This window comes from Podarcis filfolensis (assembly GCF_964270895.1).
Source record: "Podarcis filfolensis genome assembly, chromosome: 2".
In the NCBI taxonomy this organism is placed as follows: Eukaryota; Metazoa; Chordata; class Lepidosauria; order Squamata; family Lacertidae; genus Podarcis; species Podarcis filfolensis.
Window position 1 is genome coordinate 27,599,392 of NC_139605.1, and position 13,919 is coordinate 27,613,310.

General features: G+C 42.8%; 1 protein-coding gene across 1 annotated transcript in view; it reads right to left on the minus strand.

Moving 5' to 3' along the window:
• Window positions 1-219: 219 nt before the first annotated feature.
• TAFA4 (TAFA chemokine like family member 4) overlaps window positions 220-13,919 on the minus strand; it is a 132,679-nt gene continuing 118,979 nt past the window's right edge. The window contains exons 5-6 of the mRNA XM_083602571.1: window positions 5,290-5,373; window positions 220-768 (exon numbers count right to left, since the gene is read on the minus strand). Coding sequence (XP_083458697.1) covers window positions 683-768; window positions 5,290-5,373 — 170 coding nt within the window. The 3' untranslated portion in view covers window positions 220-682. The remainder of the gene's footprint in view (window positions 769-5,289; window positions 5,374-13,919) is intronic.

Genomic DNA, 13,919 nt, shown 5'->3' on the forward strand with positions numbered 1-13,919 from the left:
GCCGTGATCCAAATGTTCACTGACTTGGGTGAAAATACCAATTTAATGGCTCCATTTTCTTTCAGTTTCTGGCAGCAAAGCAGCAACGGTTTCTATTCTGCTGGACAGAATTCTCTGGCGTGCTAAAATCTATCTACTTCTGGAATGAGTGTTTTCATTACTGTCCTTAACACTGAACAAATGGAGGGAAAACATAATTGCACACACTATAACAGAATATGAAGATTGGCAAGGGGTACTTATTTATTAAACATCATGACTGACTTCCCTACTTTGTTTGATACTTAGTAAATTGCAGGTAAAAATATATTGAAGCGGGTGTTCTAAGAGCAATTCGATTGTCTTCCCTATCATTTTCATGGTGAGGGTCCTTAATCTGAATTACCCTTGGTTTTTAACCTCACCATTCCTGCCAAGCAATTTGAATCAAGGTTTCAGGATTTACAAAGTCATGAATAAAAGTCCTGGAGATCTCTGTTGCACTTTGGAAGGAGTTCTGGTTACAGATGTTCATCTTGAGCGTGAAAGGGTTAGACTCGGAGCTTCTGCCTTTAAAATGTATTCCATTCTTTGTAAGAAAGTCATAGACTGAGAAGTGTGGTCTCCTTATTAAAAAGGAGCACTGCTCAAGTTTGTGCCAGCTGTTTTGAAAAGTTGGCAGTCCAGACTTGACACTTTTTTTTCACAAAATGAACGTCTCTGGGCAATGCAGCTGTAAATCCCATCGGTCCAACTTTGGCACATGTTTACATTTTGCTACCGTGTCACCTGCAAACAAAGAAAAAGAGGAAAGTGACAATTGTGTATAAATAGTTTGATAGTGGCAAATACTGGCAGGAGGAGATGGATTCTCCAGAGATTTCATAAATTCCCACACGTTCAGGGTTTCAACTGCTGACCTGTACTTGCTAGATTATGCACATTTCTGAGCACAGTAAGCATTCTACATGCATACAGAAACAGGAAAAGAGAAAGGAGGGAGCTGCTTTGGGGGAGCAAGTCAGTATTAACAGCCAATTGGTGACAGCTTTTTCTATGTATGACCACAGAGGACCACAGCACCTGGAGACAATCAGTCAGGTCATATATGCACAGCAGTGACCGCAGGAGAAATGAGTGCTGGGAGGAGCACAGAAAGAAGCAGCACCATGGTACACCCACATCAGCACAACTGGATGCCTTCATCTGCCCCAGCTGCAACAAAACATGTCTCTCTACAGCCACAGCAGGCACTGTAACTCTCCAATGATTTGGCTTCATCCCCAGAGGCACACTCTTCCATTGTCTCCCAGGAGAGATGGATGCCAACAAGTTGTTTTTTCTATGCATTGCAGCAATTGCACAGATTGCACTGATATTTGTTCCAATAAAACAATTCTTTTTTATTGGTTTTTATTAGGGGGTTTTGTGTGTGTGTGTGTGTGTGTGTGTGTGTGTGTGTGTAACAAAGCAAACAGATAAACAGGGAAAGGCACACCTATTGTCAGGAGTTCAGCCTACACTCGAGTAGGACTCTGGCAGAGACACATGCCCGACTGGCATGTTCCCTCCCTCTTGGTCGATCGTTCGGGAGCTTCAAAAGCTTTCTTCAGCCCAAACATCACAGTGACCGATGCCAACCGACACCGGCACACTTAGAGATCTGCAGAGTTTGCGCACCTTGGGTGACAGACCTCAGCAACTCAGCATTTTGGCTAATCTACTTTATTTACATATAAACACACACAGAGCACTGCAACATGGCTCCCTCTCTCTCTAGCATCAGACAGCAAAGAGAAAAAGAACAAAGGACAGTAGTCCCACTTCACGGAACACAGTAACCCAAACATCCTGTCTCCGTCACTTCCCACTCTGTGGAGTCAAAACATACACCATCATGTGATCGACAAAAATCCCATGACTGCAATCATGGAGCAGGAATTCTAATACCTATTGCCTCCACTTTCAGTTCATAGTCTTTTTCACAGTTCGTTTATGTTTGGTGAGAGTCGTTTTTGTCATAGACATCTTGCAGTTGGGGAAAAGGTGAGGGGGGAGAGAGATGGGGGATATTGTTATTTCGTTCTATTGCCTATTCTTAGCATCGGAGGGTTGGGTCAGCATATTTGTGTATTTATTTATTTTTATCGATATTGCGAGGTTAGGGATTCCCAAGCTTGGTTGGTTGTGCTTAGTTGATTGTGATGCGGCTTATTTGTGTGAGAAAGGCGGGCTAGGTTGTTGGGTCAGGTTAGCCATATTGATTCGTATGCTGTTGGAGGGGATAGGCCATTGCTCTGTTGTGCTGTATGTATGTATTAAAGCGAAACCACACTGAGGTCAAGGCATCCTCCGTAGCATGTCCCCTTGCTAGTTCCAATAAAACAATTCTGACCCCATTTTTGCATTTCACATCCGTGAACACAGTTTATTAACTATTGCACCGAATCTTCAAACTGGTTAAAAAATAATAATTCAGCGTCCTGAAATCATCATCACAAAATTTGCGGTGATTTGCAGTCAGGTGCCACAAACCAACCAGAGCCATCACGTACTTCACTGGACATAAGAGACTTAAAGTGGAATTCACCACAAACGTTTCTCTGGAGGAACAGAAAGAATGTCCAGGCTCCAACCCCAGGAAGGGTCATAAAGACATTTTGGAGGAGGAGCCCAACATCCCACTGGTGACCCAAGACCATTCACTATCCTGTTGGTGCTGTTGGATCTGTACTCAGGCACCAATGAATGACCTCCATCTCAAACTCCACCTTCTGCTGAATCCTAGCTAGCGCATTGCCACATTAATTCCATTGCAGTTGTAGATCCCTCAGACACTCCCCAAGGTCCTCCTTGGGGATATGAAGCGCCATGCAGGTCTTCATCTACTACCTGTTATCCACCATCTACAACCTGCCATTGGTTGTTCTGTACCCCAGGTCAGTTTCCTGAGACTTTGCTCAACATGGGGAGCCTCCAAAAGCACAGGCCAGCTCTCCTCTTCAGACATCCTCCTTTGTGTGGGAGCACTCACCCCTACTGCCTCCCCCTTGCATGCTTATTCAAGCTATTTAGGAAACACCTGGAGAAGGTCGCTGTCTACCAATGCCGCAGCCTTGTTTTGGAAGTGCAGTTTTGACAAGTTCTGGCTGAGATCAACCAGACAGCTCATTTAGAACCAGCAGCTGGCCTAGTGAAGTAATAAATGTATCGATAAACTGGCTAACTTTATACCATTATATATTTAAGCTATGTACTAGACACCAGTATTCAGCGTCGGCAGTACCGTCCTTTATCATTTTTAGAGAAAGAGAGGAACTATTTATGACTGCCCATAACCCAAATGAATTTACTGTTATGGAAATCTTATTCCTACACAGAACTAAAACATGGTATACAGCGCTGGGCATTTTTGCTTAGATTGACAGCAACATTTTAATGAATCGAGAATGATGACGATAATAAAGACCTTATATTGCTTCATGGTGACTTGGGGAATTGTTTCCTCCTTTAACTTACAGAAGTGCCATATACAGTGGCTGCACTTTGGGGAGTCAAAAGTAAAATCAAAATTTTATTTTTCTCTTCCCCTCCTCAGCCCTCCCAAAAGCTGGAGCCCCTATACCCCAGATACATGAGTTCACACTATAAAAGGTGGCTTTTGAGCCTTATCTGGATATCCCTTGCCCTTGCTTTTTCACTCCACAAAAGTATACTCCACAAGATAACAAGAAAATGGAAAAGGCCTCTTATCAAATCAAAGATGCTTGCAGCACCTTTGGGTGCAATGCTAGCCCATTAAGATCAAAGTAAGCGTTGCCACTGACTTCGATGGGATGTGGATTGCACTCTTGGGGAATCTCTTCTTTGAAGAGGGGAGTTAATAGCTTGTTACTTTAATGAGGCAAAGCCAGTTTAGGGCACTCCTGGGTGCTAATTCAGCACAGGAGTTGATCTCAAATGTGTGCAGAGGCCTAAATCTGAACTGGAGAGTTCCCTATGCCATGTCTCCACACATGTGAAGAAGAACAGTTTCTGCTCATTGTCAACCTAAGCTCTGCTAAGTCCTATACCCCCAACTGCCCTGGAATGGCTCTACATAGACTTCCAGTTGTTTCTGGTCACCTGTTCCTTCCTTATTCCTTTCTCTCTGTGACCAGGTGCACTGCTGGATGCTTCTCATGATCAAGAATACAGCTGCTTCTGTGCTCCTGTAGCTTCTATCATCATTTGTGTTGTGTTACTTGTTCCCAGGGCTTTTGTATGTGTAAAACAGCTAGAGGGTGCAATGTGCTGGAAGTGAAACAGCAGAGATCATTCAATGTGTGGTTTAAAGGTTAATTCTGTTAATTTAAGGTGTTGCAAAGCAACTAGAGAAATTGGCATGGCCTTTGGTGAGAACCAGTGTGGTGTAGTGGTTAAGAGCAGTGGACTTGTAATCTGGTGAACCGGGTTCGCTTCCCCACTCCTCCACATGCACCTTGGGCTAGTCACACTTCTCTGGAGTCTCTCAGCCCCACTCACCTCACAGAGTGTTTGTTGTGGGGGAGGAAGGGAAAGGAGAATGTTAGCCGCTTTGAGACTCCTTCGGGTAGTGATAAAGCGGGATATCAAATCCAAACTCCTCCTCCTTCTTTGGTGAGGTAGCATGTACTCTGATAGGCTGCCAAGCTTTGAGGGAGTTTTCTTGGGGAAGTTTAGTTGAATTGAATCCTGCTCTCAACAAGCCTTGTCAGAAAAGCAAAACCCCTCTGTTGTTTTTTTCTGCTCAGCAGATATATTCCGTTTTGTTCGGTAAATGTTTATTTTTCTCACTCAACTCCCCTCTGCATTATTCAAGTGCCTCTGCTAACAACAGCAGGTTGATGAAGGCTACTCTAGCATGACTCCAAAACAGAAGCCAAAAGATGACCACACTGTTAAAGATATAACTTTAATATGCATAAAATGCTACGTTTGACTGCATTGTATTTAAAATGCTATGCAGAGAAGTTTGCATTAGGCACGAGAGGTTTGTCTACAGCAGATGTGACAAAGAGAGTATTTCAAGCATATTGATGGCTCATCGCTGGAAACCCAAACTTCATTCTCAGCAGGAAGATGTCCCTGAGTACACTACTGTACTTGAAGCCATTCACTCCTATAGGGAAAAGCAGATTGCTCCCCTTGGCCGGGGGCATTGTTGGGGCATTGTATTGGTAAGATCTACCCATGTCACCGAATGACCTAGTATTCACTGATAGGGAATGAAAAGGGTACATGAACTTGCCTTGGTAGTTTTGACTTTGTTTCCACTGCTGCATGACCAACCTGAGTAATCTGGAAGCACTTTACAGTCTTCTCCATCCAGGCAAGGGTTCATATGACACCACCACTTCTGGATGACAATGGCAGCTGGAAGACAAAAAGAAAATGGCTTGCCAAAGAGCAAAATGGAGCAAGTGCCATCATGTTGATTTATAAGCAAATGCAAAGCCAACAGAGTAAGTTCAATTCTCATGGGAAACTGTGGTTTGATGAAACTAGAAAGGATTATATCAAGGGGAGAAGGCAGGGGGAGGAGAGATGCTTCAAGCTGTTGCTGATCCTCCAAAGTTGACAGCATAAAGCAACTGGGCAGACTGAGAACATGGTATCTGAATGCAATCATCATGTGTAATTCAAGCTGAGTATATAGACCTCGTGCAAAAGTCATTCTAGGATCACTCCTCCAAAAATAGTTTCATAGATATAATAATAATAATAATAATAATAATAATAATAATAATAATAATAATTTATTATTTATACCCCGCCCATCAAACATTAAAAGCTTCCCTAAACAGGGCTGCCTTCAGATGTTTTCTAAAAGTCTGGTAGTTGTTGTTCTCTTTGACATCTGGTGGGAGGGCGTTCCACAGGGAGGGCGCCACTACCGAGAAGGCCCTCTGCCTGGTTCCCTGTAACTTGGCTTCTCGCAGTGAGGGAACCGCCAGAAGGATCTTAAACATGTTTACTCAGAAGTAAGTCTTGCTAAAGTCAACATAAACATACTTGCCAGGACTGAAAACCCAGAAGCAGAAGAATGGTTTTCAAAGCAAAAGCCTGGTGTAACAAGCTAGAAATATATGGACCTTTACCAACAAAGCAGTTGAAGGTCAGACTATCAATCGCTTTTGTAAATAGGAGTAAAAGGCTTTTCTGAAAATAGGAGTCATACCTGCAGGTAACGGAAAATACAAATCTTACCCCAAACCACAGGAAATATGAATCCTTGACTTAACAGGTGCAACTATTTTGGGGGTGTTAAAAGGTTTTAACATTGTATTAAAAATGTTGGAAATTGATACTTTTTGTAGGACACTAAAATTGCATATATTGCTTTAACTGTTTTTATGTATATGTAGCTGTCTTATATAAATGAAATTAATAATAATGATAACAGACAGCAATCCTACTCCTACCACCTGACTGAGCACAGAGTCAACTGAACCCAAGGATTAGCAATGAGTCCCATTGGAATGGGCTAATCAGGATCCCTCCTTATGCAGAGGACATCTGTTCATGTACATTGCTTCTTGTGCTTATCAAATGTGTGACTGGTGGGTTCATGAGCAGGGAACGTGGAAGGAACAATGGCAGAAGGCTAGCCCATGTGGCGCCATGACCTTCTCACATATTATTTTAATGTGTGTGGGAGGAGTAGTCCGAACCCCTTCTCCTGTTATCTCAGCCAATTAAATATCACCTTGTGACTGTGACACTGGTGCTGTGCTAATTACATTCTTGCATTGGGGATGGAGAATCTGTGGCCCTCCAGGTGTGGCTGGACTTCAACTCCCATCATCCCTCGCCATTGTGGCAAATGTTCATGGATGATGCAGTTTAGCAACATCTGAGGGGCCACAGGTTCCCCAATCCCTGGGTCTGCATGGTGATCTCCATTGCCAGAACCACTAGACCACGGGTAGGCAACCTAAGGCTCGGGGGCCGGATGCAGCAGCCCAATCGCCTTCTCAATCCGGCCTGTGGACGGTCTGGGAATCAGCATGTTTTTACATGAGTAGAATGTGTCCTTTTATTTAAAATGCATCTCTGGGTTATTTGTGGGGCATAGGAATTCATTCATATTTTTTTTCAAAATATAGTCCGGCCCACCACATAGTCTGAGGGACGGTGGACCAGCCCCCTGCTGAAAAAGGTTGCTGACCCCTGCACTAGACTTATGCTTCTGCTGTTACTGCACACCATAGTTGGTTTCTTTTGCCTGCCAGAAACATAAGACATGGCAAGACAAAGTGTGTAGACCTGTTTGTCTGTGTTCCACCTTCCTCACACAAAACCTTTCCATTTCTTTTCCTCTGCAGGTGGTGGTGGTGGGGAGATGTATTCGTTGCCACCAGAACCAGCCTGAAATTCCTTGTTTTGGCGTGCTGCAGCTGTTTCAGCGCATTCATCGGCCAGCCCAGGGAGCACAAACCCAGCTGGACTGGCAATGGAGATTATTCTGTTCATATGGTCCCACACCTCTAATTTTATTTGTAAACTATTATGAGAGCCATTGTTGGCCACTGGACATTTTATTCAGTTTACAAAGAACAACATAAGTAAGTAATAAAATATTTTGAACACAGATTTTAGTAAGATACGTCTCTTTCTTTTAAGTAATGCTGTTGTATGCCCATGATGTATTCCTGCATAATATTAGGCTGCTTAAGAGTGTGATCCTGTGCACTTTTACTCAAGCATGTTTCCTTGTGTTGAGCTTCAGCCGAAATCCATTTAACTTCAATGAGATTCAAGCAGCCTCTGTACATGATTGCTGGCAAAGACAGTTGCCCTTCATCAGTCTTCTCTTTCATTTTCATAATGTGATCATTAATATTTTCATTTTTTTTTCCTGTGCAGGGAGACCCCATAAAGCGTATTTATACATCCCTTATTAGATTTGATTCAGTGGGTGCAATTCATCAATTCATATGAAATTACTTTACAAATTTAAATTGAATTTCAAGCTAAAATATGGAAATAAATGTTAATTGTGTTATCTAACATGATTTTACTGTGTATAGCTGATTAAGGTGACAATACAAAATCCACTGACCTGGAAGTTAAGTCCCACTGAGTTTAGTGGGACTTATTTCTGGGTAGACATACATAGATCCTTTAGTCTACAGTAGCATACCAAACCCCAATTCTTGCATGTAAAGGACAAAACAAACTATTATCTCACAGGGTGCTCCCCTATAAATTATGTAACAGCAGGTTGGCAGTGGTAAATTCAGTAGCTTTTGATACTGATTCAATTATTTCATTTCTGCTATGCATTTTCAATGTGGGTAACAGGCATGTCTTTGGATGGGAGTCTATCATTGTGTATTGTAATTTCATTACCTGAAGTTTCATTTAATAAAACATGCATACAATCTACCATATCATAATATAATGCTACCAGCAAATATTTATTCCAGTTCCTTAGTTGGCTGCTACTTAGTTTTTGTAGCTTTATCCTTAGGTTGCCTTTACGAAACTGTTTAAATGTTGCGATCGTTTTGAATGATATTTGTGTCTGAGAAGTTATTGCAAGCTCCTTTGTTAGGGCTTGCTACAAAACTGGGAATCTAAATCTGGAACATACCTTGTGAGGGTATCCACTCTGTTTTAAATAAACAATAAATAAACAATTTCTCTTGAATGAGTTCTTTTGCTGATCTCCCAGATGCCACAAACATCTAATTTTCCAGGAGCAGGTTCTCTCATCCTAGGTACCATGGCTTATGCAAACAGCTACTGGTTTAGCAGTGCAGTCCTAAACAATGCCTACTCAGAAGTAAGTCCTGTTCGGAGGTTCTAGCTGGGGAGCACAGCTATCGCATACCCTTGACCGAAGAAGAAGAAGAAGAAGAAGAAGAAGAAGAAGAAGAAGAAGAAGAAGTAGTGTTTGGATTTAATATCCCGCTTTATCACTCCCCTTCAGGAGTCTCAAAGCGGCTAACATTCTCCTTGCCCTTCCTCCCCCACAACAAACACTCTGTGAGGTGAGTGGGGCTGAGAGACTTCAAAGAAGTGTGACTAGCCCAAGGTCACCCAGCAGCTGCATGTGGAGGAGCAGGGAAGTGAACCCAGTTCACCAGATTACGAGTCTACCGCTCTTAACCACTACACCACACTGGCTCTCAACAGTACACTCCTTCTATCTGGGGTGGTCGTCCTCTTCCACCAAGCGCACAGCTTCGGGAGGGACACACATGGAGCAGTGAGGAAGGGGACACCTGCCTAGCCAGCCAGATCAGCCAAATCAACCCTGGCAATCAATGGTGTGACAGATGTTGCAGCCAGATCGCCCTCACAGCATTTGAGGAATTTCATTAATAGTTGCAAATTAGAGATGAGAGTTAAGATATATTAAGAAAAAGTTAAATTATGATAAAAGTGTGTATTGGCAATAAGTGATATAAAACTAAAATAAGGAATAGACGGGAGGTCGGGTCTATCGTGCTAAGACCAATTTATGTTTTATTGTTTGTTAAGAAAATTTTGTGTTTATTGTTATTCTTGTGTGTAATTTTGTATTTGTGTTTTCCTTTTTATGTATCAATCAATAAATAAAAAAATAAAAAAGAAGTAAGTCCTCTTGAGATCAGCATAGCATATTCCCAGCTATAGGACTGCAGGCTAAATTGTGTGTGTGTGTTTTCTTTCACAGCTAGAAACACACTAAGGATAACATCTGTTGTCACTTTTTTTTGTCAGGGAATCCCGGTGGGGTTTAGAACTACTCTTGTCTTGCTAGCAGTGTTCAGAGAAGCTCTCCTAATTACGGTTTTCTAAGGAATGAAGATATCAGAAGGCTGCTTTCATTTTGACAAAAGACTACATCTTGAAGGCGAAGATTTACCAGTATACTGGGATTAAATCCTCTGGGTTTCTCTAGTTCCCTAGATGCAACAGAGTTTTCTTTAATGGAACTATTGTTAGTGCAGAGTGTCCCACCCTTCAAAGTCCTTTGGCACACGGAATACTTCGGCTTGGGAAGATTTACTCACAGCCACATTTTACACACTGGGAGAAGGCAGTTACACAAGGCTTATTAATGCTTTATCTTCTCGTAGCGGCTGCCAGCCAAGTTCCAGGTACTAACCCGAGAGTGTTTATTCCCACAAAAGAGAAGGGGGGGAGGGAATAAAGCCAAATCCCTTGATGATCGCTTTAAAGTCAAGTGTTTGCCGCTTGTTTAAGTAACACAGAAGAGGTTGACCTTTAATGAAACACAATAGTGTGTGGCTCTGTTGGACTCCTGCAACTGCAGCGCAAAGGCAGTTAAAAGCTGCTGCTATCCCTTCCCTTTCTGTTAAATGTTTTATTCTCCCTTTTCATTTGCAACGCTGCTTCCAGAGCTCAGCAGATCGATACATCTGTGGATCAGCCGGTGGGGAGGAGAAGCATGAGTCAGGCCCATTTCTGGAGACTCAAGGAGCCCCTAGGAAACAGAAAGGGGTAGGTCCACCTATAAGGAGCTCGGAGACAGTGGCGTGTCCTGTTCCACTGCTCGGACAATGCTTTCACCTGCCCTTCTTTCCCATATTTTGTAGCTTGCAAGATTCTGGCCTGTTTTCAATCCATAGGAGAGTGTGGCCAGAGAGTAGACTGAGACCTGTAATGGGAAAGAGATGCCATAGACCCCAGCATCTTTAGAAGGGGTGAAGAATTCCTTCCGAGAAGCAGATCAATAGGGCCTGCCAGCAGTTTCAAACTACCCCCAATTTTTCATCTGTTCTCTTTGTTCCTTGCTATCCTTTTTCTTTTAATGAGCTGCTTTTACTTCCATCACTATCTACATTTCGTAGCTGAACTGGGGAACGGCAAAGTGCTGCACCAACATCAATTAAGCCTTGCAACATGATGACTATTATTAGACCCATTTCACAAATGAGATAGTTCTTAAGGAAAGACTCGATGGATAAGGCTGGTATTTCACTTATTTACGGCACGCAAGGCTTTGGGCCGGATGGATTTCAAATTTTAATTACTGTTTGTGTTTGTTCCTGGTGAGTGCTATTAGTGCCTGACAATCTACTAAAACAAAGTTTCCTATCCTATTTAAATCAAAACAGTGCAAATCTCTTTGGTTGTAACCAAAGTTTGCCTAGCTTAGGCATTTATGGCCTGTTTGAATCCATGAATTCCTTGAAAGCTTACAAACTGGATTTTGAACCCTTGCCAATCCTGCAGGTAGTTCAGCCACAGACACCTCATATGAAACTTCATCCATTTCGATCTGGATTCAGGCTCAGTTTGGGGAAGGGAGAGGAACAGGACAAGTGTGATACTGCTCACTGCCCTTGATCTCTCAACAACGATGGAGACGTTTAACCACAGGACCTTCCTGGGCCATCTCTGTGAGTTGGGGACACTTTTTTAAGGTGCTCACTCTTATTTATATGAGTATTGGGTGCCTGTGCCTCTGCACCCTGCCAGGGTGCTGGGTTTAGGGCAGTGCAGGCAGTTCCCCTGCACAGGGCTCTGAGCCGAGTGGGCGCAAAGTTGAGAAGATCCATAATGGAGAAAATCCATTTGGCGATGCCAAATTTTGGCCTTGCACAGGATGGCATACTACAAAAGATGACCAAAGTCCACCCCTGCCACAGGGCATGATTTTGTCCCTAATGCTAGTTAATGTCCTTACAAAGCCTGCAAAGGCAGTCATTAGGAGATTAGGAGCATAGTTTCACTAGTATCCTGATGACACCCAGCTCTATTTATCTGTAACATCTGAATCAGGAGACACCATGCATGACCTAAACCGGTGCCTAGCAGTTTGAAAGCGCGTCAAAGTGCAAGTAGATAAATAGGTACCACTCCGGCGGGAAGGTAAATGGCATTTCCATGCACTGCTCTGGTTTCGCCAGAAGTGGCTTAGTCATGCTGGCCACATGACCCGGAAAAACTGTCTGCGGACAAACATCGGCTCCCTCGGCCAGTAAAGCGAGATAAGCGCTGCAACCCCAGAGTTATTCATGACTGGACTTAACTGTCAGGGGTACTTTACCTTTACCTTTTTAACGGTAGCTATGGGTTAGATCAGGGTGAAACCTGACAAGTCAGAGACCCTATGGATGGTTGGTTCCCAGGTCTAGGAATTGCATTGTTCATATGCCCTGGATAGTGTTGGACTCTCTCTGAAGGACCAGGTGTATCACTCAGGTGTGCCATGTCGCTAGAAGCCCAGGTAGCCTCAATGGCTTGGAGCACCCATTACCACCAGCTATCATAGTTTCTAAGATTTCTCCATCCAAAGCCTGTGAACCCTGCATATTGGGGGCATTCCAGGTATTTCTACTGCCATATATGAGAAAGCATGACTATAGCCTACATTTATTGATAGAGACAGTAAAATGAAATCATTCCAAAGAAGCCAAACAGCTATGTTTTTCTTTTTAAAAAAATCATTTACAAAATAGGTTCAAGTTACACAGTGCAAATCAGGGGTGGGATAAGCTCTTTGAAAGGGAAATGAATAATGAAAGTCTTTCATGATACTGAAAATAATTAGTTACACAAGTGGGGCCAGGCAGAGACAAGCTTAATTAAAAACCTCCTTCAGGCTTCTGCAGCATGGAAGCCTCCACAGGGTTGGGTTAGATCATACAAAAAAATAAAAAATAAAAAATTGCAAACTGTAAATGGACATGCATGGGTTTCTGCCCTAAAGTACCTGAATAAATTACCTCAGTGCTTACAGTATAAATAAAGTATGCTAAGCCATCACACTACAGGGGGAAATACAGGGGTGTCTGCTTTTATACCTCTGGTTCTTGCATCCATAATGCTTTCCTTATTAAAATCTAAAGTACAGGCACCAAACTGTTTCAGCAAGGATTTGTTTTGACAAAATAGATGTAATGTCCAGTTTACCCCTGCAATTAGGATATCATCACAAAAGCCAAGAGCTCTACCTTTCCTACGCTGATGCATATTTTAGTAAATATGTATTTACTGTCCACCATAAAGTCCTGCTTTAGTATTGCAGGGAACATAGCATAAAATGTGCAGGCATTGCCTAGCATTCAGCACGCACGCACACATACACACACACATATATATATAATGTATATTGAGTAATTAAATCTGAGTTGCATGCACACATAATACGGTATGAAAAATGTAAGCATCAAGGCAAATCTAATCTCTAAATAAAAGAAGAGGCTATGTGGCATAGAGAGTATGTAAATATCTGAAGAAAGTCTTCAAATAGCAAACGCTTGGGCAGCTCATGAAAAACATTTCTCCCACCCAACTCCTGAGTAGCGTACGCATGCAATTTTTTGTAGGTGCAGGGAGGAGATCTAGACTGCCAAGGTAGCACCATACTACCTCGGGTACAGCCACATCCACAGTGCTCAGAGACACCATCCATTATGGTTTGATGCCATAGTGAACAGTGGACATGTTAAAGAAGGTCTCCACCATTTATTGGTATCCAGCCTTATGCACTGCGACATCACCATATTCCATATTGTAGGAGAATCATTAGCATAGCTGTCAACTTTTCCCTTTTCTTGTGAGGAATCCTATTCGGAATAAGGGAATTTCCCTTTTAAAAAGGGAAACGTTGACAGCTATGATCATTAGCAAAAGGCTGGAGAAGCCTATGGCACTGGATAGCACAACATAATACAGTGAGGTCACATGGGAGTACATGGTAGAGGACCCAGGTGGGTCTATCAGGTGCAGAAGCTATCCAGCTGCCCCCTAATAACTCTATAATTTTACCTCTGTTCTCATGGCTATGGGGGTTTCCCCACAAGAGGTTTCCCCACAAGAGGCTGTGTTAGATCATCAGATAAATATACGACTTCCTCTTCCACACGTCAACCTTTTCCCTGTCCCTCCCCTTCAAGAAGCCCATCTATTGTGCGATTATATCCAACTAGCGCAACCTCCAAGGTTGAAGGGTGGAA